This window comes from Cryptotermes secundus, unplaced genomic scaffold (genome assembly GCF_002891405.2).
Source record: "Cryptotermes secundus unplaced genomic scaffold, Csec_1.0 scaffold557, whole genome shotgun sequence".
In the NCBI taxonomy this organism is placed as follows: Eukaryota; Metazoa; Arthropoda; class Insecta; order Blattodea; family Kalotermitidae; genus Cryptotermes; species Cryptotermes secundus.
In genome coordinates, this window is record NW_019735564.1 from 1150045 (window position 1) to 1174356 (window position 24312).

The window sequence follows — 24312 nt, forward strand, 5'->3', positions numbered from 1 at the left end:
AAATCTTCTGAAACATCATACTCGTACAGAAATGAAACACTTCCTGTCATTACTTGGCTACTCAGTACAGTGCACCTATCATGTGAACCTGGGCCTGTTACGGAATATGCAAACATATTTTAGTAGGTATTTTACAATGCTCCCATTTTAGTCATTCACATTTTCATGTGTTCATTCACAAAGGAGAATCTACATAAGGCCCTCAGTTCAGCAGAGTGAGAAACCACTATTCTCTTAGTAACCCCAACTCAAGGGCAGCGCCATAGCTCAAGTGGTTAGTTGCTGGCTTCCCACCGTGGCGGCCCGGGTTCGATCCCGGGTTTGGTCAAGTGGGATTTGTGGTGAACAAAGTGGTGCTGGGGCAGGTTTTCTCCGAGTACTTCAGTTCCCCTGCCAATCTTCATTCCACCAATTTCTCCACAATCACCCTCACCTAGCATATGGGGCTGGTACAATAGGCCAGAAGTGGGTGCAGTGAAAGGGACTTAGTCCCACACCACTTGAAATAAAAAACCCAACTCTGGAAAAACAAATACAGTCTTGCAATACAAGGAAAGAAATACCAGTTTATGAACCATTCTGTAGAGAACACTGACTATACATTACTTTTTAATGTTACTACTTGTAACAGAGACTACCTTTGGCCTAGTTACCTTGAATCGTCAAGAATTAGAAAGGAAGTAACAAGAATAAAGAGGAGCAGGGCTCACCAAACTGTACAGTTCTAATATCAAGCTAACTACAACAGTGTTATGGTGTCACGTCAAAATACTCATCAACATCAACAAAGACTGGTCCTCCAAAGGTATCTACGAGCATGACACGTTCAATGTTGAGCTTTGTGAAGAAGAAGTGGTGATCTGCAAAAACAAACAATAGTTTAGCGCAGGCATTTTAAACTTAATTTTCTGTAATTCAGACAAGAACAGCTCCTTTCTCAGAGAATACACCTTTACACACAGTATTCAAGTGACAAAAACTGATAGCAGTACTTTTGGAACAGCCTTAGCTGTTACAGACTCATCAGGAACTTCAGCATAGTCAACGAAAAATAGATACTTCCATTTTCAAGGTAGTCAAAGTTAAATGTTCACAGATTTAAGGCTATGTACAACTACTTATATCATGAATCAGAGGCATCCTTAGTGGTGGATGTGTAAAGCAAGAAAATCTGTTTCAATCATCGTGATAGACTGCAGAGAATAGCAAAATCTCAAACTATGAAAATGAAGAAACTAGAATTCTGATTAATTATGCCTTTTAACATCAAAACAAGCTTTGAAACCATCACATCCATGTAAGTTATGCTGGGGACTGCCTGCTTGTTTAGCTTGGCAAGGCTCAGGTTGGAGTAGATTCAGGTTACCTTGCATGTTGTCAAACTGGCCATCTGGGTCAGGCTTGATCCAGGACTTGTTGGTTTGGCCTTGGGTAAGGCTGTACTTGGGCTCAGATAATTTCTGATAGTAAATATAAAGGTATACCTGTAACAGGCCGTGGAGGCCCAGAGGGTTGTGAGATGTTGAGGTTCCCACATTTTCTAGATAATCGGCTCATAGATGGCGGCAAGGTTGTCAGCCCTACATGCCTGCTACCCTTTACCCCCCAAGAACATTCCAAGAATATTCCTGGTACTCATTTCTGTTAGAGGCTGAATCGACCCACGGCCATAGTGCGGCTGGAAGGATTAGGTCAACTGAAAAAATCCAATGACCTCATCAGGACTTGAACCTGCGACCTTCCGGTTTGTAGCACAGTGCCCCCCAGACGGGGTTAGTATCAGGCTAATCTGGCTGCTTTGGCTCCACTTGAGCTGGGTTAAGCTTGAGCTTGGCTAGTTTGTTGGGCTATACTCACTATTTGGTAAGGGAGTGGCTGGGCTTGGCTGTATGGCTGTCAGGATGAGGTAGGCTCAGACTAGGCTAGGTATGGGCTGGCTGCATTACGTTTGGGTTAAGTGTGCTAGCCTAGGTCATGTTGTAGGGAGTTGTGATTGGTTAGGCTAACCAGTCGGTCTAAGTTCTATCCAGCTCACTAACCAAAGCTCAGCTTGGCTGGCTAGTTGCTGCATTGTTCAGCAAGGATCTGTTTGTGTTGGCTTATGTGGTTATGTTGAGACTTAGCTATTTGACTGGCCTAGCCTCAGGGTAGAGAAGTTTGAACTTAACAGTCTTATATTCTAGGCTGTGCATTCAGCATTCATATCCTGTGAGTTGTTAGGAAGGTTCTGAGAAATTGTGGTTCAGTATCTCAAAGGGTGCCTTTGGTTTTAACTTAACAGAGTTCCTCATGGTCCTCCTCAGTCTTCTAGCTCAATGCCATGACCTTCAGAGATCTGAAGATAGTTGTTTTCAAGATACCTTCTAGACATATCTTTTTCAATCATGCCACAGTCAGTCACTCAGTGCTACATAATCTCGCTTTTAGAGGCGTGTGAGAGCACTAATACAGACCTAAGATGTAACACACAAACTGGACAATACAAAGAAAAGCATTAGCTGGAAGAACTGTTCCAGGCTGGCATTCAAACTAGGAACTTCACAAGTAAGACATGAGGCCTGCCCCCAATGCTTGCTGCTCTATCATCATAGCTGTTACAGCAAAATAATGGAAGAAAGGAATGAGTAACAAATGTCTGCTGTCTTCTAGAAATGCATTAAACTTCTTATACACTGAACAGGTTAACTCAAGCTGTAAAGAGTTCAGCTTATTCAGAAAAAGATCCTGTTTAGTAGTGTCAGCTGGTGCAAATATGAAATTAGATATTTCTGTTTCCTTCCAAATCTTCTAGACATTCTGGGATAGTACTTTCAACTAAGTCATAATGTCATCCTCCACAATCGATACAATGTTATTAAATAATATGGAAAGCAAATTTACATACCTTTTGGCCATGTTTTCATTGAAGGATGGCGGCTGAATAATGCTTTCTTGGCAAAAGCCTCTTCTGTTGTACCATTTCTAACCTGTGTTGGTCAAGAGGAACAATTAGTAGAGAGTCTGAGAACTGTACCCTGCAGCTACACTCATGTTTCTTCAAACCTAGACATGCTTCTGGCTAATTATTTAAATACATTAAATACTACTATCCAGGTAGTGATCCCTATCATGAGTCATTTCATGTCTGATTCACAATCTCATACCTCAACAGAATTTTCTACGTATTCACCCCAAGAGGTTATTATTTCTATCTAATATCTCCAGTTATGGTCTTTTGTTTTTAAGGTCTCAGCCAGAATGCAATAAAAAAATACTGTGTTTACTCCTGATAAAAATGTGATGATGTTTCTTTCAAGAACATTGGCCTCTAGGGACAACAACCGCATGACATGGACCATTTTTCTCCTCTGCTGCACATGTTAAACTTCAGTGTACAGTATTAAATTCTGATTACAGTTAGTCATGGCCACATAGTCTCCTAAATTAAAAACAGCGGCTCTGCTGAAGGTCATAATATCATTATATTTAAGACATCTTCTCAACTATTGTCTTCAAATAAAGACTGGACTGTTAAGAATAGCTCCATTTCCCTGTACATGAAACTTTGAAAGAATGGCCTCAGCACAAATAGTTCTGTTTAGGTTCCTGTGCAATTATTCACAGGTTTTATTAGATTTTTATTGCTGATTGTGAGAATTGTGTGCCATAATCTTAATAATAAGGCCATATATGCAACAGAACACTAATGAGTCATACCAGATACTTGCTGTATCTATAAATACTTGGGTGAGTTGCAGAGAATAAACTGGTTTACTGATGGCCAGATTCTATTATAAAGACATTAGTGTTGACAAAAGGTGCTTTTTACATGTTCTTAGAATTAGGGACTTGTAGCAATATTCTTGCTATCCACATCTTCTAGCTGCACTTCTCGAATAGCTCAGGGCAGAAAGGAACTACTTCTAAATCCCCCCATTCTGAACCAACTACAAGAAAATACAGCAAGAAGATACAGTCCAAGAACTGATTCTAGATGAACACTTTCTTGAAGTGAAGACATTTCTTCTTGTGTGACACAGATACTGACTGTGACAAAGAAGAAGACAGCACACAGACAGACTCCACATAATGTATTTACTGTCCTCAGACTGGACTTACGTACCTGTAATCTTCAGGTTTGAAGGGGGGCCCAGTAAGTTAAGACAAAAGAAGGCACCCATGTTACTAACAACTCTATACCACTGAATGTACTGAATATTCCTATGCTCCTTTTTCCTTGAAGTTATGCAACTGCAGGTGGAAGAGACTATCAGATATTATCACCAATAATTGGATGCATGATGAAAGACGCATCCCTGCCTGATGTCACTCTACATGAAGCATACTTGATTTGATCTATTATCATGCACATTAGGCACAGTTAGAGAAACATGCTGAAAAACTGCTAATCCACATTAGAGAAATTTCTTACAGCCGTTTATTAAAAAACAAGGACATGTGGCACACTCTTTCATATGCTAGAATTCTTTCATTTCGGGAACAATGAAAATTAACCTAATAAGACAGAAAAATTATGTCAGGTTATAGAAAATTGTAAATATACCGATAAGTGCAATGATGTGTATGCTAAATATTACACTTAAATTTAACATTTAGCCATCAATGAAATTATTTTACTGTTGAAGGGTAGAGTCATCTTCAAACAATATATAATAAACAAACACTAATGAATTTGATTTGTTTCATTCTGGTCCATCACACTAACAATTACAAAGACAAAACAACTCCGACCAGTGTAACTATTGAAGTTTTTACTACTTGAAAACAACACCGCACACCATGAACAAACACAGGACGATACCAAGAATCTCCTTCTCAAGAGAGACAGGCAGCACAAGTTCAGCCCCCATCAAGAAAGACAATAGTAGAAGGGACACAAACCTATTTGGTTTATAAATTTTAACTTAAATAACATAGTTTTAAAAACTTTAATATACCAAGAAAGCTGCTGTAGTTGTGAAAAAAGTCGGATTTTGTATATATTGCGCATTACAAACATTGTATGTATATGTATTTTAACACTCAAAACACCCATTGTGATAGTAGTTTCCAAAAAAGTATTGATGTCCCTCTGATGATGGTCTATAGGGTCCGAAACATGTAAGGGTGCTAAGTTTTCAAGTAGTAAAAACTTCAACAGTCACACTGGACGGAGTTGTTTTGTCTTTGTAAACACAAATGCTATAGAATAAAGATGTACAGACTATGTGATTCCATGGCATATTCATACTATATGAATATACAGTTACTCACATTACTTGGATAGAACTGACTACAAGAATTGAAAATGTGAGGCATAAGCACTTCATGGATAATTTCTTCCCCCTGACTTACATGTTGATTTACTCACTAAGACCATAATTTGCTGTGATACTGCCAGATCAAATTGAGAAGAAATGCCTAAGGACTCTGGAAAGAAACTGAGGATAAAATAACTTAAAGACTAGGGTAAGGTGTGATTTGACAGCCATACAGTGGAAATACAGTAAAACTTGGTTATAGCAACATCGGTTTCTGCGACACCTTGTCTATTGCATCAAATATTCAATGGTACGAACTAATTCCTCATAAAGCAACTGTTTTTATACCTTGCTTAGTACGACATGCACAAATGCATCAACCTCATATGTAACGTCATTTTCATTCCTGAATTTCTCTGATATCATGGGAAAGTTCGATGTGTCTGCCCACCCTCACTTTCTCTACTTGCTGACGTGACTGTCCTGGAAGAATACGACCGCGGGCTGCAAGAGGAGCGTGGGTTTTCTGCGAAAACAAGGGTGTGGGGTGGGACTGCATGAATAGTGCAAGAGGACGCGGCAGGTTGTTAACTGCATTCAATTCCTAGAATCTCGTCTAATAGAGCATTGTAACATTGTAACATTGTAGAGAGCATCGAGAAGAAGCAAGATTACACAGTTACACTGCTGGATGCAATACGATTCATTGAAAAAGCATGGAGACGAGTAACTACAAAAACAATTCAGAACTGCTTCCGGCATGCGGGAATCTTATCAACTCAGGGATTGAATGGCACTGAGAATGAGGATGACACCAATAATGACGATGATTTTACCTTTAACAGAATGGTTGCGTAAAGTCAATTGTGATGAACTAGGTCAGTATGACCATGAGGCATATGCAACAATAGACGACATTGTTACAACAGAGGCACAAACAGACGACGATACTGTATCGGAAGTGAAGAAGGATACAGAGGAGGAAGATGAGGAGGGAGGAGAAGAATGTTCCAAAGTCTCCATCCCTACTGTGAGTGACGCGCTTGAAGCCATTAGGGTTGTGAACTTGTTTTATGAATCCAGGGGAGGCAGCAGTGAAATTGTGACAAAAATTATGGACATTGAACGTAATTTAGAAAGTGTGTATTGGGCAAGTAACAGGAAACAGATGAAGATAACTGATTACTGTACTCGTATCTAGGTACAGTAAGGCACAANTGACGTTATAACCAAGTTATACTGTACAAACAAAATGTAAACATGCTGACAAACAGGCATTGTCCTCCAGCAGAGAATAGGTTCTGTCTTGACCATGAAAATGCTCTGAAACTAGCCATAATACTAAACACATGCAAGGGATAAGTCGATAAATTTGACCACAAGACATACACTTACTCCATCAGCATTTGGACGTGGAAATAGAGATAGAAACTATTTTTTTCCACATTCTGGGCCTTTCAAACCTGAACAGTTTCATCCTCCACATTTTGTAGTACAGAAATATCACATGGACATTTCAGATTTGGACTGATCAGAGACCTGATAAAAGATGAATGAAAGGATGCCTCAAATGCTGACAACCCTATGGAGCAAATAAATTCTTTCAACCAACCAACTGACCCAATGTGAAATATGACACAGTGAACACTGATCCTTTGAAGGAAGATGAATTCAGTACTGTGTTTCATGAAAAACAGAGAAACAGGGATGATGTTCAGTTGGGAAAATTTCAGTGTGGAGTTATAGGTTAGTCTTTCTTTAAAACTTTACCGAATAGAAATGTATTTCTGTAGACTGTTCAAGATCACACTGCAAAATGTACACCACACAAATGTAAGTGATAATACCAATTACATAGTACTAATATTTTTTAATAAGAAGATACTGTTATTGATAAAATTATGAGGCTAAGAGAGCGTGTAATTTATGAAATTATCCATGAGTTAATTAGAGACGTTTTCTGTAGTATCTTTATAACGTACATCTATGCCTCATTCTGATGCTTTGTGACACATTAAACTAAGAACAGCTGTTTCTATAGACTTACAAGCATCTTTAGATTTTTGAAAACACTGAGGATGATATATTGAAATAAAATAACCCCTCACAAATGGACAGCTGAATTAAAAAAAAATTATAATAATATCTGGGCCTAAAATTGCAACATGTGGTGAATAAGATATTTCTTTTTGGGAATTTAAACAATTTTTAAAAACAATATGATGGGACAGGATATTCCCTTAACGGGAGCTTAAAGGACTCATATATTTAATATGAAACAGTATTCCCTGCTGGATGATAAAGCTTAATTCATGTAAATAATCTTGTTTCCATGATAAATTGCCAAGTACAGAATTATATGAATAAGTATGCAAAAAGAGCATGTAAATGGTACATTTTCTTAAGGTAAAGCCAACAGAGTTTTCCAGTTCGCCATTAGTGCCACAGGAGTGTTAAAGTCTCCTTTGAATTTCTTATAGTCACTCCTCCTTCCTCTGAATACTACATATATATATCTCATAATCAAATGAGTACACAGCTCACCCTCTCTCTCCGTCCAATGAGTGTGACTTGTGCACAAGTGGGGAATTGCGGGTCCAGTTTCTTCTGCTTGCAGTAATCCCCCTGAGCCAGAGTCATAGTGAGAGAGCATCGTGAGTCTTTCTGAAACATAATTCCATCATGATTAGAGCCCAGCTTATTAAAAACGAACAGTTAACTCTAAACTGAGTTTCTGGCTCACTTCTTTAAGAAGAGTAAATCTTTGCTTAAATACAGCAATCCCTTGCCTGGCTTTATGGGAAGTTGGGTATTGGGAGGACTACAGCTGCTATTAACACTCATAACTAAATAGAAAAATATACAATAAAATATTTTAAAAATATAATCACTAAGGTAGCATACTGCTTGAAACAATTAAATCAAAAGATTTCTTATGTATGTTTAACACCTTAAATTACTGTGTGAGTTGCCAAAAATTACATAAATGGAAAATTACTGATACTTGAAATCAATGGTTGGCAAGGAACTGTTGTATTAATTTTCGATTATTCTTCATCCTAAGATATTAAATGACAAATATTGTTGTATGTGTGTAGGAAGAATGAAGAGGAAGGATTGGGCAAAACAAAACTTGCCTCTCTATAATCAAACCAGAATTGCTTTCCTGTTAAGTGATAGCCTGTCACTGTATGTCTTATGCATGTTCAGTTCAGGAAGCAACTGTCATACATGATCAGGTGGCTGCAGCATTCATACAATAGAGCAGTGCATGACACAAATATACTCATACAAGTACAATAAAGAGATACAGAAACACTTTGTGAATAAGTTATTTACTTTTCAATTGAAATGATGAAAATTTCTTTCAATGAGAAATTTGTATCTTCTAGTAGACAGTCCACATCATAAATACAATACAATATTGATGTATATCAAGAAAAATCAACAAGAGATGTGCAGTGGTATATCGCTGTGTTGCTCAATGTAGTTTCTTTGCAATGGAAGAGAGTGCAATTCAAACACACCTTTGGAGGTGTTTAAGCATCTAAAAGTAATATTACAAAATTCTGCCAATAATGTTGAACTGATCAAAAGAGATAGAAGTGATAATTATCCCTAATTTTCCAACTGTGTTAAAATAATAAAACATTAACTGACATAATGTTGTGTGCCTTTAAAATGTAGCTGCTTTTTAGAATAATTACAGCAAAATTTCATACAGTAATATTCAAATGTACTTCCATTGTATATGATAGACTCACATCTGTGTCCTGAACTGCCTCCTCCACTTCAGACACATACATATAAGGTGTCCCTTTTCCATTGCCCAATGGCCCATCACTCACAGAAATTGTGGTGCCCAATGGGAACTCACTTGTCTTGGGATGCCGAGACTTATATGCAAACACAGACCAATCTAAAACATTCAGCACAGATATAATAGACCCACAGCCACCAGCTTCTTATTTTTTATTACATATATTTTTGCTCATATAATGCCAATAAACATAATCACATTTCTTCCAACAACAGAATATCTAATTCCTCATCTAATGATTTTAAACTAGTAATAAATTTTACAAACTCCTTTTGTATTGACATTCCTCCATTTTATTCACACAATCTAGAGCCACTACTAATAGCTTAGAGTATAAAATCTCCTACTATTTTCACTGAATAACAGAAGACAGCAGCACATAATGGAATTAATCAAATATAGGTTTGCACACATCCAAGAAATAGCAAATTTTATTGAGAGTCTGATCTTCTGGGTTGTAGAACTGAGTAGTTCAGTGACAGTGCAATGATACAGAAGCATATACTGCCACCAGCTTCAGGTTCAAAGTGTATGCCGAGCTAGAAACCAGCAGAAACAGGCAGCAATCCTGCCAATACACCCCTCCAAAATGTCAGGCTGTCTCCAAACTACATGATATTAAAACTCAAAAGGACCATACTCTTCTTAGCCACAACCTTGACAGCTCCAAATCTAACAAATTTTAATAATTAATTCTCAGGTTATTGGCCAACATTGTTTCAACAGCAATGTTTGGTTAAATTGGAATAAAATTATGAATGGTGCATAGATACACAGTGTGTCCAGGATCTGTTAGGACACATTTCTTTTTATTTTGCCTTGCAATGCCATCTATTGGTGAGTTGAGGCCTTAAGATTCTTGAAGTTTCTGCTGTAGCCGTCTATAATTTCAAAGTGCAAGCATCGCTGCATCATGTGTTCTGACCTTGAATGTAACAGTACTGTTCTGACACTCGTCAGAAAATGGCGGTTGAACAGAGAGCCAACATCAAATTTTGTTTGAAGTTAGGCAAAACAGCCAGAGAAGCGTACAAAATGATGAAAAGTGTGTACGGTAGTGATTGTTTGAGTTGCTCGAACATTTTTCAATGGTATGCTGTATTTCGTGATGGCAGGGAGGACACTGAAGACGCTCCATGTGCATCAAACCCGAGAACAAGTTGCACTGAAGAAAATGTGAAACAAGTGACCGAAATCCTTGCATCAGACAGACGTGTTTCTACAAGACTCATCGAGGAGCTTTTGGGAATACTAAAAAGTACTGTGCATCAAATTTTGACTGAGGATTTGAGCAAACGAAGGTCTGTGGGTGGTTTGTACCGCACGTGCTGTCAGGTGATGAAAAACATGCCAGAGTGGAACACTGCAAAGATATGTTACGGTCGGCCCAAAGTGATACAAAATTTACAAATTCGATTGTTACTGGTGGTGAGACTTGGTGTTTTCAATATCAGCCTCTCACAAAGCGGCAGAGTGCAGTGTGGTTGAGCCCAAAGAAGCCGAAACCAAATAAAGTGCGCATGCAAAAGAGTCTAGTAAAGACACTGCTAACCGTTTTTCTTTGATTCCAAAAGAATCATTCACAAAGAATTTCTGCCAGAAAGTCAGACAGTGAATTCTGATTATTATCTCGGAGTCCTCAATCGTTTGTGGGCGAGAATTCTTCGAATTCGACCTGAATATCGAGAGCATGGTTCCTGGCCACTCCTCCACGACAATGCCCCACCCCACAAATTGAAGATGGTGCGCGATTTTTTGGCCAGAAAAGGGATCACAGTCCTTGATCATCTTCCGTAATCGCCTGATTTGGCTCCAGCAGATTTCTGGTTATTCCCAAAAGTTAAGTTGGCGATGAAAGGAGACCATAAAGACACCATCCAGGACATCCAAAGGGAATATACCACAGTTTTAAATGCGATTCCACAAAAGCAGTACAGTGACTGTTTTCAAAAACTTTTCAACTGATTCCAGCTATGTATTGATTCAGAAGGAGACTATTTTGAATAAAAAGAGTGAAATTTTTAAAATAATTCAAGTCTTGTATTTTTAATGAACACAGTCCTAACAGAACCTGGACACTGGATATAAATTTTTAAAAAGTTGATCATGGTCTATTTAAAGGACATACAGTATGTCATATTCACCTGGTGAGACTAAAGAAAGCCATGAAAAAAATTCTGTCAGAAAGTCAGTGTTCTTGAGAACAATTCACAACAGAGTAATATTTGTGAATGCATACATTAAATTGTACTGGTCTTTATTTAAATATCTGGTTCAGGACAAGATTCAAGTGTAGGAGTTCATTTTGTGATGACATCTAACTTAACTTCTTACTTGAGTTATGCATTATGTAGCGTGCCATCTTAGCCACTTCTGAGGGCTTAGGAGGTCCACTGAAATTGGAATTGCCCTCATCTTCCTGATCAGACATATTTAAAACTAAGATGTTAACATTATGGGAGCCATACATAGTCAGTGAGTTCACACAGAGTGCAGTCACCAAGAGCGCCAATAATAACTGATACATCCTGCAAACATAAGATACAATCAACACAAAAATATTTGTGAACAATAAAACTACACAAATTTTGCAGATAAGAATGCAATCACCTAATTATTTGAAAAAAAAAATGCATAAATGTATAACTGCTCAAGACGGAGTTCAGTGGTGGGCTCTTGTGAACATAGTAATGAATGTTTTGGTTCCATAAAAGGTGGGCTTTTATTTAGCAGTCAAGTGATTAAGATTTCCTTAAGAAAGACTTACTCCATGCAGTCAATTCCCATAAAACCAGGTAGGCAGCCACCAATAGTGACGACATCTACCACAAGCCTCATTCGACTACAAAACGATTTAAAAGACCATGTGTAAGGAGAGGAAATTCATGATACAGAGCCTGTATCATTATAAAAGAAATGGCTGACTATTCAGATATGAAACTGTACCTACAGAGAAATAATCTCCACTATTCTACATTCTCCGCAAATTCCGAAAAGCGTATCAAGGCAGTAATCTGTCACTTTCCCCAAGACATGCCAATGGAAGATATTTCTAACAGCCTTGAGGACTTAACACTTCAATGTTATCAACGTGAGGCAAATTACCGTCAACTGAAAAGCACCCAATGGACAAATCCAGGTAGAACCCCTCCCTCTATACTTTGTTACCTTAACAAGAAACATAAAATCTCAAGATATATTAATTTTTATGTTGTTAGGTTGGAGATGGGATGGTATAATTCTGAATTGAAAGGCAGCAAGCATTCCATGAATTTAAACCGCCCTTAAATCCTTTCGTGAGTTTAATTTTGATTACCAATATTTGAAGATGGTTCATGCGCACGTTAATGAAGTCTATCATTTCCTATAAGCCTTAAGTTTCTTATAATGGCTTTACAGAATTTCACACATAGAAATATAAAAGAATGGATTTAACCTTCCGCAATGTTGCGCATAGAACTCGCTTAATTAAATAAAACCACGTTTCTGACCTCCATAAACTGCGTCCAGGTCTTCCATGCAAAGAACGGCAATGATTGTTATATGCTTTAAATGGAAGGTATAATGATGACTAGGGGTAGGATTTTTATGTAAATACATATTTTATTTCTTACTACGAATATGTAAATGCTCAAAAAATAATAATCTCCAAGCATTAGCATTGCTACATAATTTTACATATTTTGGCATTTCCTACATATTTCATGTTATTGTTCTTCACTTGAATTTTAAACTGGAAAGTGCCTACATTTTTATGTGCATTTTGGTTAAATACCTTACTGATAGACTCCTCCGCCCTTCCAAAAGACTTTTTCTGCAACGACAGGGAAATCCAGAAGGAAATATCTCTTTTTTAAAGCAGATTAAACTACAACCCCCAGGTAATTCAGCTCATCAGTGTGACCTGAGCGTCTTCACGGAAGAAGCTGAAATTGTAGTGCATTTCGGTATAATACACAAGCGTCTGATGCCTTCATCGTGTCCGTTCCTCCCATCAGTTCAATTACGTGACAGATTTTAGCCATGTATGTTCCGTATTCCATATTGAGGGGGTGGGTTTCCCTATGCACTTAGACCGGTTACTGGTCCATTGTGCGTCCCACTTTAATTTCTACTGTCTCCATACCCTACCGGTACTGGTGCTTACTATCAGCCCCTTTCTGCCAGAGAGGTTCCAACCTCTTACTGGCAGTGATATCTAATAGTTAGTCCCTTTCTGTCAGCGAGGTCATCCCTCCTCTGGCAGGGGTTCCTAGTCCCTTTCTGCCAGCAAGGTTTCTACCCTCTACTTGGCAGTGGTATCTAATACTTTAGTCCCTTTCTGTCAGAGAGGTCCCCCCTCTTCTGGCAGTGGTACCTGATACTTCCCCCATCTAATGGAGGAATTGGAAACTAGTTGGGCGGGAAACATGGCCTAATTTTGCTCAGAGGTCTCCTAGAGACATGAGGTTCTTTTACGTGCCGTAAATCTATGACAAGGGACCCACGGCTTAAAGTCCCTCCCGGAGGACTTGTTCCCTGAATTTTTCCGCCCTTATAAATTCCACAACCTCCACAGGGTTTTTGAACCCACGTACCTTGAGTCATGAGGTGGGAACGTTACCCCTAGACTACGGAGGCCGCTTAGCCATGTATGTTACTTAGAGTCCTAAATAAACTGCACATTTGTGAGTATATTTTCAGATGTGTGCTAGAATATTCCTCGGATTGATGGTGTTCGCGAACATCATATTGAGAGGAACAGAAGGAGAATATTTATCATTGAGAATCTTCGTAATTTCATCAAATATTATTAGAGTGGTAAAATCAAAGGGAAGATTTGGCTTGTAGTGTGTATGAGGAAGATGAGATATTCATAATTATAGTCGCAAAACCTGAAGGGAAGAGATCACTTGGAAGACACAGGCATAGATGGGAGGTTAACATGAAAATGAAGCTTAGATTTTGTGAGAAGATAGACTAGATTCATCCGACTTAGGAACTCTGTGATTTTTTAACATGGTAAAGACGGTTCGGTGTCTATACAAAGCGGATTTCTTAATCAAGTGAGCGATCATCTTCTCAAAAAAAAAAACTCACTCCATGGATTTGGAATTTTCATTATCCACCTTCCCTGACGCGGTAGCGTAGCTGATTGAGGCACTATGCTGCAAGCCGGAAGGTCGCGGGTTCAAGTTCCGATGAAGTCATTGGTTTTTTTTCAATTGACCTAATCCTTTCGGCCGCACTAGGCGCTGGGTTCGACTCAGCCTCTAACAGAAATGAGTACCAGGAATTAATTAAATAATTTTCCTGGGGAGTAAAGCGCGGCCGTCGTGTAAGGCTGACAACCTTACCGCCATCTTTGAGCCGATTGTCTAGACAATGTGGGACCCTCAATGTGCTCAATGTCTCACAACCCTCTGGGCCTTCACGGCCTGTTACAGGGATAGCTTTACTTTTACTTTCACTTTTCCCTTCTCTGACTCATCTATCAATCGCAAAACAGCATAGAAAGCCACTGCTTCCGTCCGAACTCATTAAAACCTGGGGAACTCAACTGCGTAAAACGAAAAATGTCGTAGCCTATATTTGTCAGTGATGATGATATGCGAAAGAACTAAAAAATGTACAGCCATCCTGTGTGTGCAGTATTGCGTGCTGAAAACTGTGTTTCTACTTAAAACTTAATATTACTGAGTTAAATTGTACAGAATATCTGAAGGTTCGTGTAGTAAACCTAATTACTGTAGTTATGTAACGTTTGTTGCTTTGCGTTTGCAAATGAAAACTGCCTCTTCTGGAGCCTTGTTACATTACTGGGGAATAACGAAAGTTATCATGCTCCAATGAGGCAGAAAAGTGGCTGATGATAGTAGCTATCTATGTCTGAGCCCCGCTGCAAAATCGTATTGAAAGCGTGCTGCGCTGAGGTAAGAAAATGACTGATAACGACTGCGTATTACGAAGCCTCATTACTCTTCTGGGGAATAATGAAAATCACTGTGTTCAAATGAGGGAAATAGGTGGCTGGTGACGGTAAATATTTCGGAGGCTCGCTGAAATATTGTAACGAATGTGTGCTGGACTGACGTGAGAAAATGACTGGTAATTATGACTAGGTATTATATTGCTGGGGAATAATGAAAGTCATCGCGGACGAGTAAGGCAAGCTTGTGTCGCATGCATAAAATATTTGGAGCAGATTCTGTGGTATGCATACCATAATGTTGGAGTACTTACGTCTACTCAATGACAATTATGTGTATGTTTTGTTAGCAAAGATCTGTTTTTCTTTCTGTAGCATATTTGTACCCATGTCAGATGGGTTCCTTGTCACCACGGTTTGGCACGTCATCAGGTTGCGGAAGAAGGAAGGACCTACAGATATGAAGGGTAGCTGCGAATATACTGAATAAGCAGTTGCGGACAGCCGACAACGGGTGCTTCTCCAGTTCGGGGGTTGGGCGTGAGGATAACTCCTCACAGTAAAAAAAAAAAAAAGCTTGTTACTAAATGTCACAAAGGGCCTCGGACTTTGATGGATTCCTTGAATAAACGACGTAAGCGAAGGAAAATGGACATGAGATTTGGAATGTGGAATGTAAGAAGTCTGTATAGGGCAGGTTCGCTCACGACAGTTGCGAAAGAAATCTCAAAATATGAGTTAGATTTAGTGGGAGTACTGAATGTCAGATGGGACAAAGGTGGCACCGAACCTATGGAAGGAGGAATGAGAAGCATCAATTAGGTACAGATTCTTTTGTACATAAGAGAATCATTGTGTACATAAAAGAATCGTTTTGTACATAAGAGAATCATATCAGCAGTTAAGTGGGCAAAGTCTGTTGGAGATAGGATATAGTACATAATACTAAGAGGTCGCTGGTGTGATATCATTTTTCTGAATGTTCATGCCCCAACAGAGGATAAAATTGATGATAAGGATGGCTTCTACAAAGAACTAGAATGTGTATTCCATAAATTCTCTAACACCATATGTCAATTCTGTTAGGAGATCTCAGTGCCAAAGTAGGTAGGGAAGACAATTTCAAACCAAAAATTGGGAATGAGAGTTTACATGAAATTAATAATGATAATGGAGTTAGAGCAGTAAACTTTGCTAGATCCAAAAATGTCAAAAGTACAACGTTACCGCATCGTAACATTCACAAATTTACTTAAGATCCCCTGATGGAAAGATGCACAACCAAATTGACCATATTTTGATCGATTTTGATTTTGTGGGAAAGCCAGAAGGAAAGAGACCACTAGGAGGATCAAGACGTAGGTGGGTGAATAATATTAAAATGGATCTTAGTATGGGGTGGTATGGACTGGATTGATGAGGCTCAGGATAGGGACCAGTGGAGGTCTCTTGTGAACACGGTAATGAACCTTTAGGTTCCATAAATTCCTGGAAAGTTCTTGAATAGCTGCAGACCTGGCGCCAACGCTCCTATCGGGATTCGCAGATATATCGGACGCTATCGAATGTGCAGGCCATTTACTTGGGAATCTTAGAGCTATCAATTTGATAACAAGGTCCGCGCAAACGCAACTTTTCTATTTTTAAACACATAAGAGTAAACTTGATAATATGCTACATCGTCTGTTGCACGGTATAAACTGCAAATTTATATAATATCGAATGAGGTAGGGAAATGTACGCTACAAGACGGGTGAATTTAGAAGGAAACTGCCGCAATAAATTTCAAGATATACCCGTATTACTCTCCCGACATCAATTTAACAGAGTCTGAGGAAAACTATGAAAACTCGAAATATCTGGTATTCCAACCGAAGTGTCCAAACTAAATATCACCTGAACACTTATCTATAGCTACACTGAACCCCTCCATGATAAAAGAGTTTCATACGTATAAAAGTGGTAGGACTGCGAGTTATTTTGCGAGGGTGCACTCAGGCTGAAGAACATAATGATCCGCCCGGCAGGATAGACCCGTAAAATGCAAGTTTCACGGTGGCGTTGTCTAGACAACTCACTGTGCTTTTAGTGAAATTATACACCCACACTGATCTCTCGATTAGTCGCCAAACAGAAACATAATACCGTATATACTTCACGCGGACAAATCAGTCACACAGGGCAAAAATGTATGTGACCAAACGCCGCAGGCCAACAGACACTGTGCGGGTCGCCCGGTCCAGTCCTCCAGTACCAAAGCTTCCCAGACTAGGGTCCGTGAAATTTTTTTTTTCATCCTCTTCGCTCCGACATTGGAGCAGAGGGCTGTTTCTCAGTTCAGTGATCATTTTTAACAGACGGTAGGGCTCCTTGGACGGGTGATCAGCTCGTCGCAAGGCCTCTACCTAAACACAGGACAACGCAGACACAGAATAAACGTATACACACACCAAACATCCATGCCTTGTGTGGGATTCGAACCCACGATCCCGGTTTTTGAGCGAGCGAAGACAGTGCATGCCTTAGACCGCGCGGATACTGTGACCGGCAGTGGACCACTTTGTTCTATGCGAAATATTTTACGCCGTTAGTGGAGGAAATGCGTAATGGTAGTAATAAACGTATGTCTGAAGAAAGCAGTCTTCTGGGATTTGGCACCGTGTATATGTGGTGTTAACCGACGTTTCGGAAAAAAAGTATCGCTTCCATCTGCAGGGCAGAGAAATCCGCGAGCGAGGAAGTAGCGTGAGCAGGTGGCTGCAGCTGCAACTCACGCTGATTCCTCGCTCGCGGATTTTTCTGTCCTGAAGATGGAGGCGATACGTTCTTCCGAAACGTCGGTTAACACCACACATACACGGTGCCAAATCCCAGAAGACTGCTTTCTTCATAGTCACCGCCGTGAAAGCCTCAAATCTTACAAATGTATGTCTGTTCTATTTGTCTTTTTAACATACATTTTAATTTATCGACAGACTATTTCAATTGCATTGTTCAGATGTAATATTATACAGGCATCATTTTCTTTCATAACAGTAATTATCTGTACACTACATAACATCACTCAGGACGTTTAACTATGTGATCTCAGTCAAGTGGATACCTGTAAGAGAAAAATGAAATACATATAGACCCTAATTGTCTTGTTGGTAATTTAATGGACCTGTAACAATTACTCCGGGAATGTAGATCGAATTAAAGTAAAACTGTTCAATGTTGGGTTTCGTGGTGATGATGAGGAGGAACTGGATATTTTGGATTCAAATATCGCAACAGGCTTACTGCGGGTTTTCCTTGTTTAACACTTCATACCGCACATAAACTAAGATAACTATCCAATCCCTGTCACCATCTACTATATGCATCCTTCCACAGGGGTCGCAGTTCACCAATCACTGATCCACCTGTCCCACTAACCAGTCGATTAAAAGTGTAATAGCCAGCAAAAAAAAACACTCTAGTCTTTCCGTTTGTACACTGAGAGGAAGCGTAGGGGGTGTGGACAACGAAAGTGGTTACGGTCACGAACCAGAACGGCAGATTATGATAGGTGTTTCAGTCTGTCACCTTCATAATTAGTATTTAAATCAATACTGTTCAACTTTCAAAGATTAAAGTTGAAGCGCGCAGATTGTACAGTTCGTGATGTAACACAAGTCAGTAAAAACGCACAGAAAATATCACCTCTTCATAAAATAATGTATTCATAAAACAAGTTGTTCAATATCCATTCCGCATTGGCCTTGCAGGCTATCAGTTAACGAAGTTTTATGTCCAGCCTATAAAATACTCACCAGACAGAAAATTGTGTGAACCAAAGGTCGTATCTTACTAAGAACCGACGTCGAGAATTTTAATTAAATTATGTGGACGTATAAATTACGCTTCTAGAATTCCACTTAGTGATGTCTTTCTTGAGAAGCCTCTTTTGGAATCAGAAACTTCATTAGCGTGAGACACACGAATCCAGTCCGCGCTCTCACATCCTATTTTTTAACGTCTATTTTAACATCTTTCTACCTGCGCCTAGATTTCGGCTTTTCAATAAAATTGTAAGCATAAGCATTATTATTCCTCGGGTTAGAATATCTCAACCGTAGACCTGCGAGTAGTAGAAGACGACGAAAAAGGAACCAAGTGCCTGGGGTGGCACAACTGGGCCCCCCCCGTCACTGTGGAACATAAATACAGGGACCTGGTCGTCCAGGTTGGGGAGATTGTTCTGTAAAAATTACTGTTGCGAAATCCAAAGAAGTGATAGCCGGATACAATCTGGCAGAATTTTTAATGACGGCTATGACTCAAAAAGGGCTGTTTTGCCAGTGATGAAGATGTATTCTCACAGTGATCGAAAAAGGAAAATGGAACAAATGGCCTGTAGCATGTATGAGAAATATCAGTAACACAAGAAACTCCAACAAAGCACGCAAATGCCTGCCAGTTAATGTGGCCACGCATATTTACATATCTACAAGAACCTAGAACTTCATTTCCGTTGAAGAAGTGACTGAAATATCATTAACACTTTCTCTTGACTCCTTCGCGACGTATCTTGTGTCTGCCACTAAACAGACATCAGATGAACCTTCTGGTAACCAGTGGCCATGTACTGAACATTAAAATTACTACCGACCGATCACAATAGCCACACAGCCTTGGACTGCTCGGACATTAGAAGCAAGGGTTCGAATCCCCATTGGGTCGCGAACGTACGTGTTTTTATTCGTTGGGTTGTCGATGGACCGATATAAGGCCCAAAAGGTCTACCAGATGCCTAAATATTCATTATTTCAGAATTAATCCCGAACTCTGAAGAAAACACTTGTGAATTTGTCAAGTTACTATTTGACGAATCGTGAGTCATAACAGGGCTAATTATAACACGTACAATTCAACAGCAGAGTTTACTGGCAGCGGTACAAAGGTTAATGTCATCGCAGTTCGAATTATTTGCACTGTGGCCTAGTCATATGCAAGGCAATGTATCAGAATTCCCAAATAGTACTGACTTAACAGACCAACGCTGTAGTAGCAGAACACGCAGATTTATCACCACGAACATCAAAACACGTCACTGGACTCGATCCTGAGCCATTTCCTCTCATCTCCGATCTTCAGAAATTAGCTTCCCATGATCCATCTTGATTACATGAGATCTGAAGCTCTCCCGACGGTATTACGATTATGCCTTTTGGGACGTAATTCGTGTAATTTAGTACATATGTACCATGCTACCAACCTACCAAACTACATGGCGGCACCACATCTTGAGGTGCCGTCTTCAAAACTAACGTTCTTCAACAGACTTTCCCCCGAAAACTCTGAACGCATTTCCATTCCAGCCTGGTGTCCAAACCTTCAGAGCCTTCTCGATTTCACTGTCCTAACAATACTAGGTGACCCATAATATACTGAAGTTCCTCGTTATGCATCTTCCTAAATGGCTCACTACTGCTTAGGTTCAGATATTTTCCTGGACATCCTTTCATAGATTTGTTGTTTTACATTGAAAGTAAACTTCCCTGTCAACCCCCCCCCCCCCAAATTGGAGTAAACTTCATCACTTTGAAATCATATTTAGGAGTGAATTAAACCTGTTTCATTTGAGTCATGATGACCGTAGTTATTATTTTATCGCATATTTAAAGTTATTCTGAACGTCTCTCGAACACAATTAGCCCCCTATATGTATATGAGACAAATTCCGTCTTAAGTGTAACAATTTAATTGTAGTTCTTTCTTCTTCCCTTCCTCTACACTACATGTTTCGGCCCTAAATGGCCATCATCAGGTGTGTATTCTTACGTAGCTGCTACACTGCCCGTAGTTTAAAATTTAAAATCACCAGTCTTTCCAATTGTATGTATGTAAAAGATCTTTGTTAACCTACACGCATCAATTTGATTTCTAAACTTGGCACGTATTAAAGATAAGAAGCGACACACACACACACACACACAGAGAGCCTGAACAGAACAATACCTGAAGAGCGATAACACAAGAAGTGGCCGCTGCAGCACTACAGACACAGGGCGTGTACCCCGAGAAAATTTTAATTTTTAAAAATTTGGAAAAAGAAAAAGAACAGAAAATTTATAGACATTTTAATTTGAATTTAAGTTTTAAAAAAGTGCAAATTTTAGAAATCAAATTGACGCGTGTAGGTTAACAAAGATTTTATACATACATACAATTGGAAAGACTGGTGATTTTAAATTTTAAACTACGGGCAGTGTAGCAGCTACGTAAGAATACACACCTGATGATGGCCATTTAGGGCCGAAACATGTAGTGTAGAGGAAGGGAAGAAGAAAGAACTACAATTAAATTGTTACACTTAAGACGGAATTTGTCTCATATACATTGTGTGAGAGTAACAGGATGCTTAAATATAATATTGTAGCCCCCTATATACTAACACAATTAGCATTAATACAACTTTACACTAAATAACAGTTCAGAAATGGTAGTTGCATTATTGCGACTATTTTGGGCACCTTTGGAATAAAAGTAGCCCGCTTCAAGCTAACGATTATATTTACGGAAGAACAGACGACCTTTGCACCATAACTGGTAACAAATTATGCTGCTTCTATTTGTTGGAAAATATCTGAATATTCGATATTTTAAATGTTTTGCTGAATGTTTCGTTAAAACAACGATCAATTTTAGGAAATTATCCTTTGTCCTAGTTTTGATTTGAACCGACGTTTCGGAGACAGGACTTTCTCCATCTTCAGGCTCTGCTTCGACCAAGACACGTTCGTCTCCGAAACGTCGTGTAAAAATTAGACTGTTGGATAATGACCAGAAAGCTTTTCTTTGTATTACTACAGCATTGTCGCAAACTTTAAAATCCTATTTGCTTTTTTTTAAGTTTGAATTTAGATGTACTTGCACTTACCTAAAGAAACTCTGTTATGAACGCAATACTACACAAACAGCTGATGCTCGTAAGTCGTTGGAACCTATTACTCAGCTTTTCTGCATGTAAACTTTTATGTATATCAGCAGAACTTGTGTAGTCGGATAACAGATGTCAGTAGTCCACGAACAGATGACTGACGGTCGATATGGTCGATATTCAAACATAAAATCGCGCTCAGCTTTTAGAAGACTGTCGGTAGATGTCAGTAAAACACAAAACACTGCATTGTAACCAGGGGTGTGCAAGTGTTTATATGCTAAATTTTGTGGGCGTACAAGAGTACAAGAGGTCAGATGGGGTCGAGATGGTACTGAACCTGCAAGCAAATATACATTTTTCTATGGAAAGGGGAATGATAAACATGAATTAGGTACGGTTTTCTTTTTTTTGCGCATAGGAGAATCATATCAGCTGTTAAGAGGGTAGAGTTCATTAGTAATAGATTGTCATACATCATAGTAAAAGGTCGCTGGTGTGATATCATCGTTCTGAATGTTCATGCCCCGACAGAAGATATAATATATGATATAAAGGACAGATTCTACGAAGAACTAGAACATTTGATAAATTTCCTGAATTTACTTACTTACTTACTCATGGAACTGAGCCCTTCTGGAGGAGCCGCCAATTCCGCAGCTACTCAAGAATTTCCCAGCATTTTAGGGAACCCGAAGGTTCATTACCGTGTTCACAAGAGCCCTCCAATGGTCCCCATCCAGCCATATCAATCCAATCCATACCATCCCATCATATCTCTGAGATCCATTTTAATATTGTCCACCCACCTACGCCTTAGTCTTCCCTGTGGTCTCTTTCCCACCAATATCCTATACACATTCGTCTCCCCCATTCGTGCTACATGACCTGCCCACCTCATCCTCCTTTACTTGATCATTCTAATTATACTTGGAGAAGAGTACAAGTTATGAAGCTCCTCATTATGCGGTTTTCTCCAACCTCTTGTGACTTCATCTCTCTTCGGTACAAATATTCTCAACACACTGTTCTCAAACACCCTCAGTCTATATTCCTCCCTTAATGTCACAGACCAAGTTTCACACCCATACAGAACGACAGGCAAAATTATAGTTTTATATATTCTGATTTCTATGTTTTTGGACAATAGACAAGAAGACAAGGTTCTGGACTGAATGGTAGCAAGCATTACCTGAGTTCAATCGCCTCTTAATTTCTTCCTGAATCAGGTTTCAATCTGTTATCGTTGTTTACAAATACGTATATGAACTGTGCCACATTTTCAAAACATCTGTTTCCTATCTTTATGTCATGATTTTTCCCCGCTTTTTGGTGATGAGACAGTAACATATACTTACTTTTCTCTGTGTTTACTTCTAGACCAACCTCTTTACTTGCGTCAATTAAAGTTTGTGTGTTTTTCTTTATGGTATCTACATTATCACCCAGTAGATTCACATCATCAGTGTAGACCTACAGCTGATGTGTCCCGTTTAATTTCAGTCCCACCTGGTTTCCCTGGACCTTCTTAATTGCATATTCTAAGGCAAAGTCAAAAAGGAGTGGCAATAAAGCATCTCCTTGTTTTAGACCATTCTGGATAGGAAATTTATCAGACAAATGTTTACCTACATGGACTTTACTATACATTTCATTTAAACACATTTTAATCAACCTAACTAGTTTCATGGGTATTTAAGACTCTATTAAAATATTGTACAATACCTCCCTCCCAACTGAATCATAGGCTTTCTTGAAGTATATGAATGGCTGATGTACTGTATAAAAATGTTGTTAGATTTCAATGCCAAAGTAGGTAGGGAAAACATTTCAAACCATCAACTGGGAATGAGAGTTTACACAAAATTAGAAATAATAATGGAGTTAGAGTAGTGAACTTTGTCACATCCAAAAAGCTTATTCTCAAAAGTACGACATTCCCAAATCATTACATTCATAAATTTACTTGGACATCTCTTGATGGAACGACACACAAACAAACTGACCATATTTTGACAGATAGGAGACAGCATTCAAGTATACTTGAGGTCCAATCATTCAGGCCAGCAGAATGTGATACTGACCACTACATGGTGGTGGTAAAGGTTAGGGTGATGCTGGCAGCTATTGAATAAACAACGCAGGGTTTATAAGGAGCGTTTTAATCTCAAGAAATTAAATAAGGTAGAGGGTAAGGATCAGTTATGTTGAAATCTCAAATAGGTTCGCAGCTATGGAAAACTTAGACACTGAGGTGGATATTAATAAAGCTTGGGAAACTATTAGAGAGAATATAGAAAATTTCTGCCAAGGAGAGTCTAGGTTTTTATGTACTAAACAAACCTATGGCATGGTTCCATGAAGGATGCTCAAAATTATTAGACCAAAAGAAACAAGCGAAATGGTAGTGGTTACAGGATCCAAGCAAGAAAATGGGTAT

The 24312-nt window shown here is 39.0% G+C and overlaps 1 protein-coding gene across 1 annotated transcript; it reads right to left on the reverse strand.

The window, feature by feature from the left end:
* Nucleotides 1-424: 424 nt before the first annotated feature.
* On the reverse strand, nt 425-22009 carry LOC111869623 (protein CREG1). The gene is made up of 6 exons (XM_023861283.2): nt 21873-22009; nt 11395-11588; nt 9005-9159; nt 7785-7904; nt 2885-2966; nt 425-860 (listed from the first exon to the last, which is right to left on the reverse strand). Exons 2-6 carry the CDS (start codon nt 11585-11587, stop codon nt 751-753), a joined length of 660 nt encoding a protein of 219 aa, XP_023717051.1. The 5' UTR covers nt 11588; nt 21873-22009; the 3' UTR covers nt 425-750.
* Nucleotides 22010-24312: the final 2303 nt, after the last annotated feature.

What these genes read in the sequence shown, in the direction of transcription:
- LOC111869623 (XM_023861283.2), bottom strand. Translation starts at nt 11,587, where the DNA reads ATGTATCAGTTATTATTGGCGCTCTTGGTGACTGCACTCTGTGTGAAC. An exon ending in CTACATAATGCATAACTCAA is followed by an intron (nt 9,160 to 11,394) that starts GTAAGAAGTTAA and finishes TGAATGTTTTAG; the next exon opens with ATTGGTCTGTGTTTGCATAT. An exon ending in AGGCAGTTCAGGACACAGAT is followed by an intron (nt 7,905 to 9,004) that starts GTGAGTCTATCA and finishes ATTATGTTTCAG; the next exon opens with AAAGACTCACGATGCTCTCT.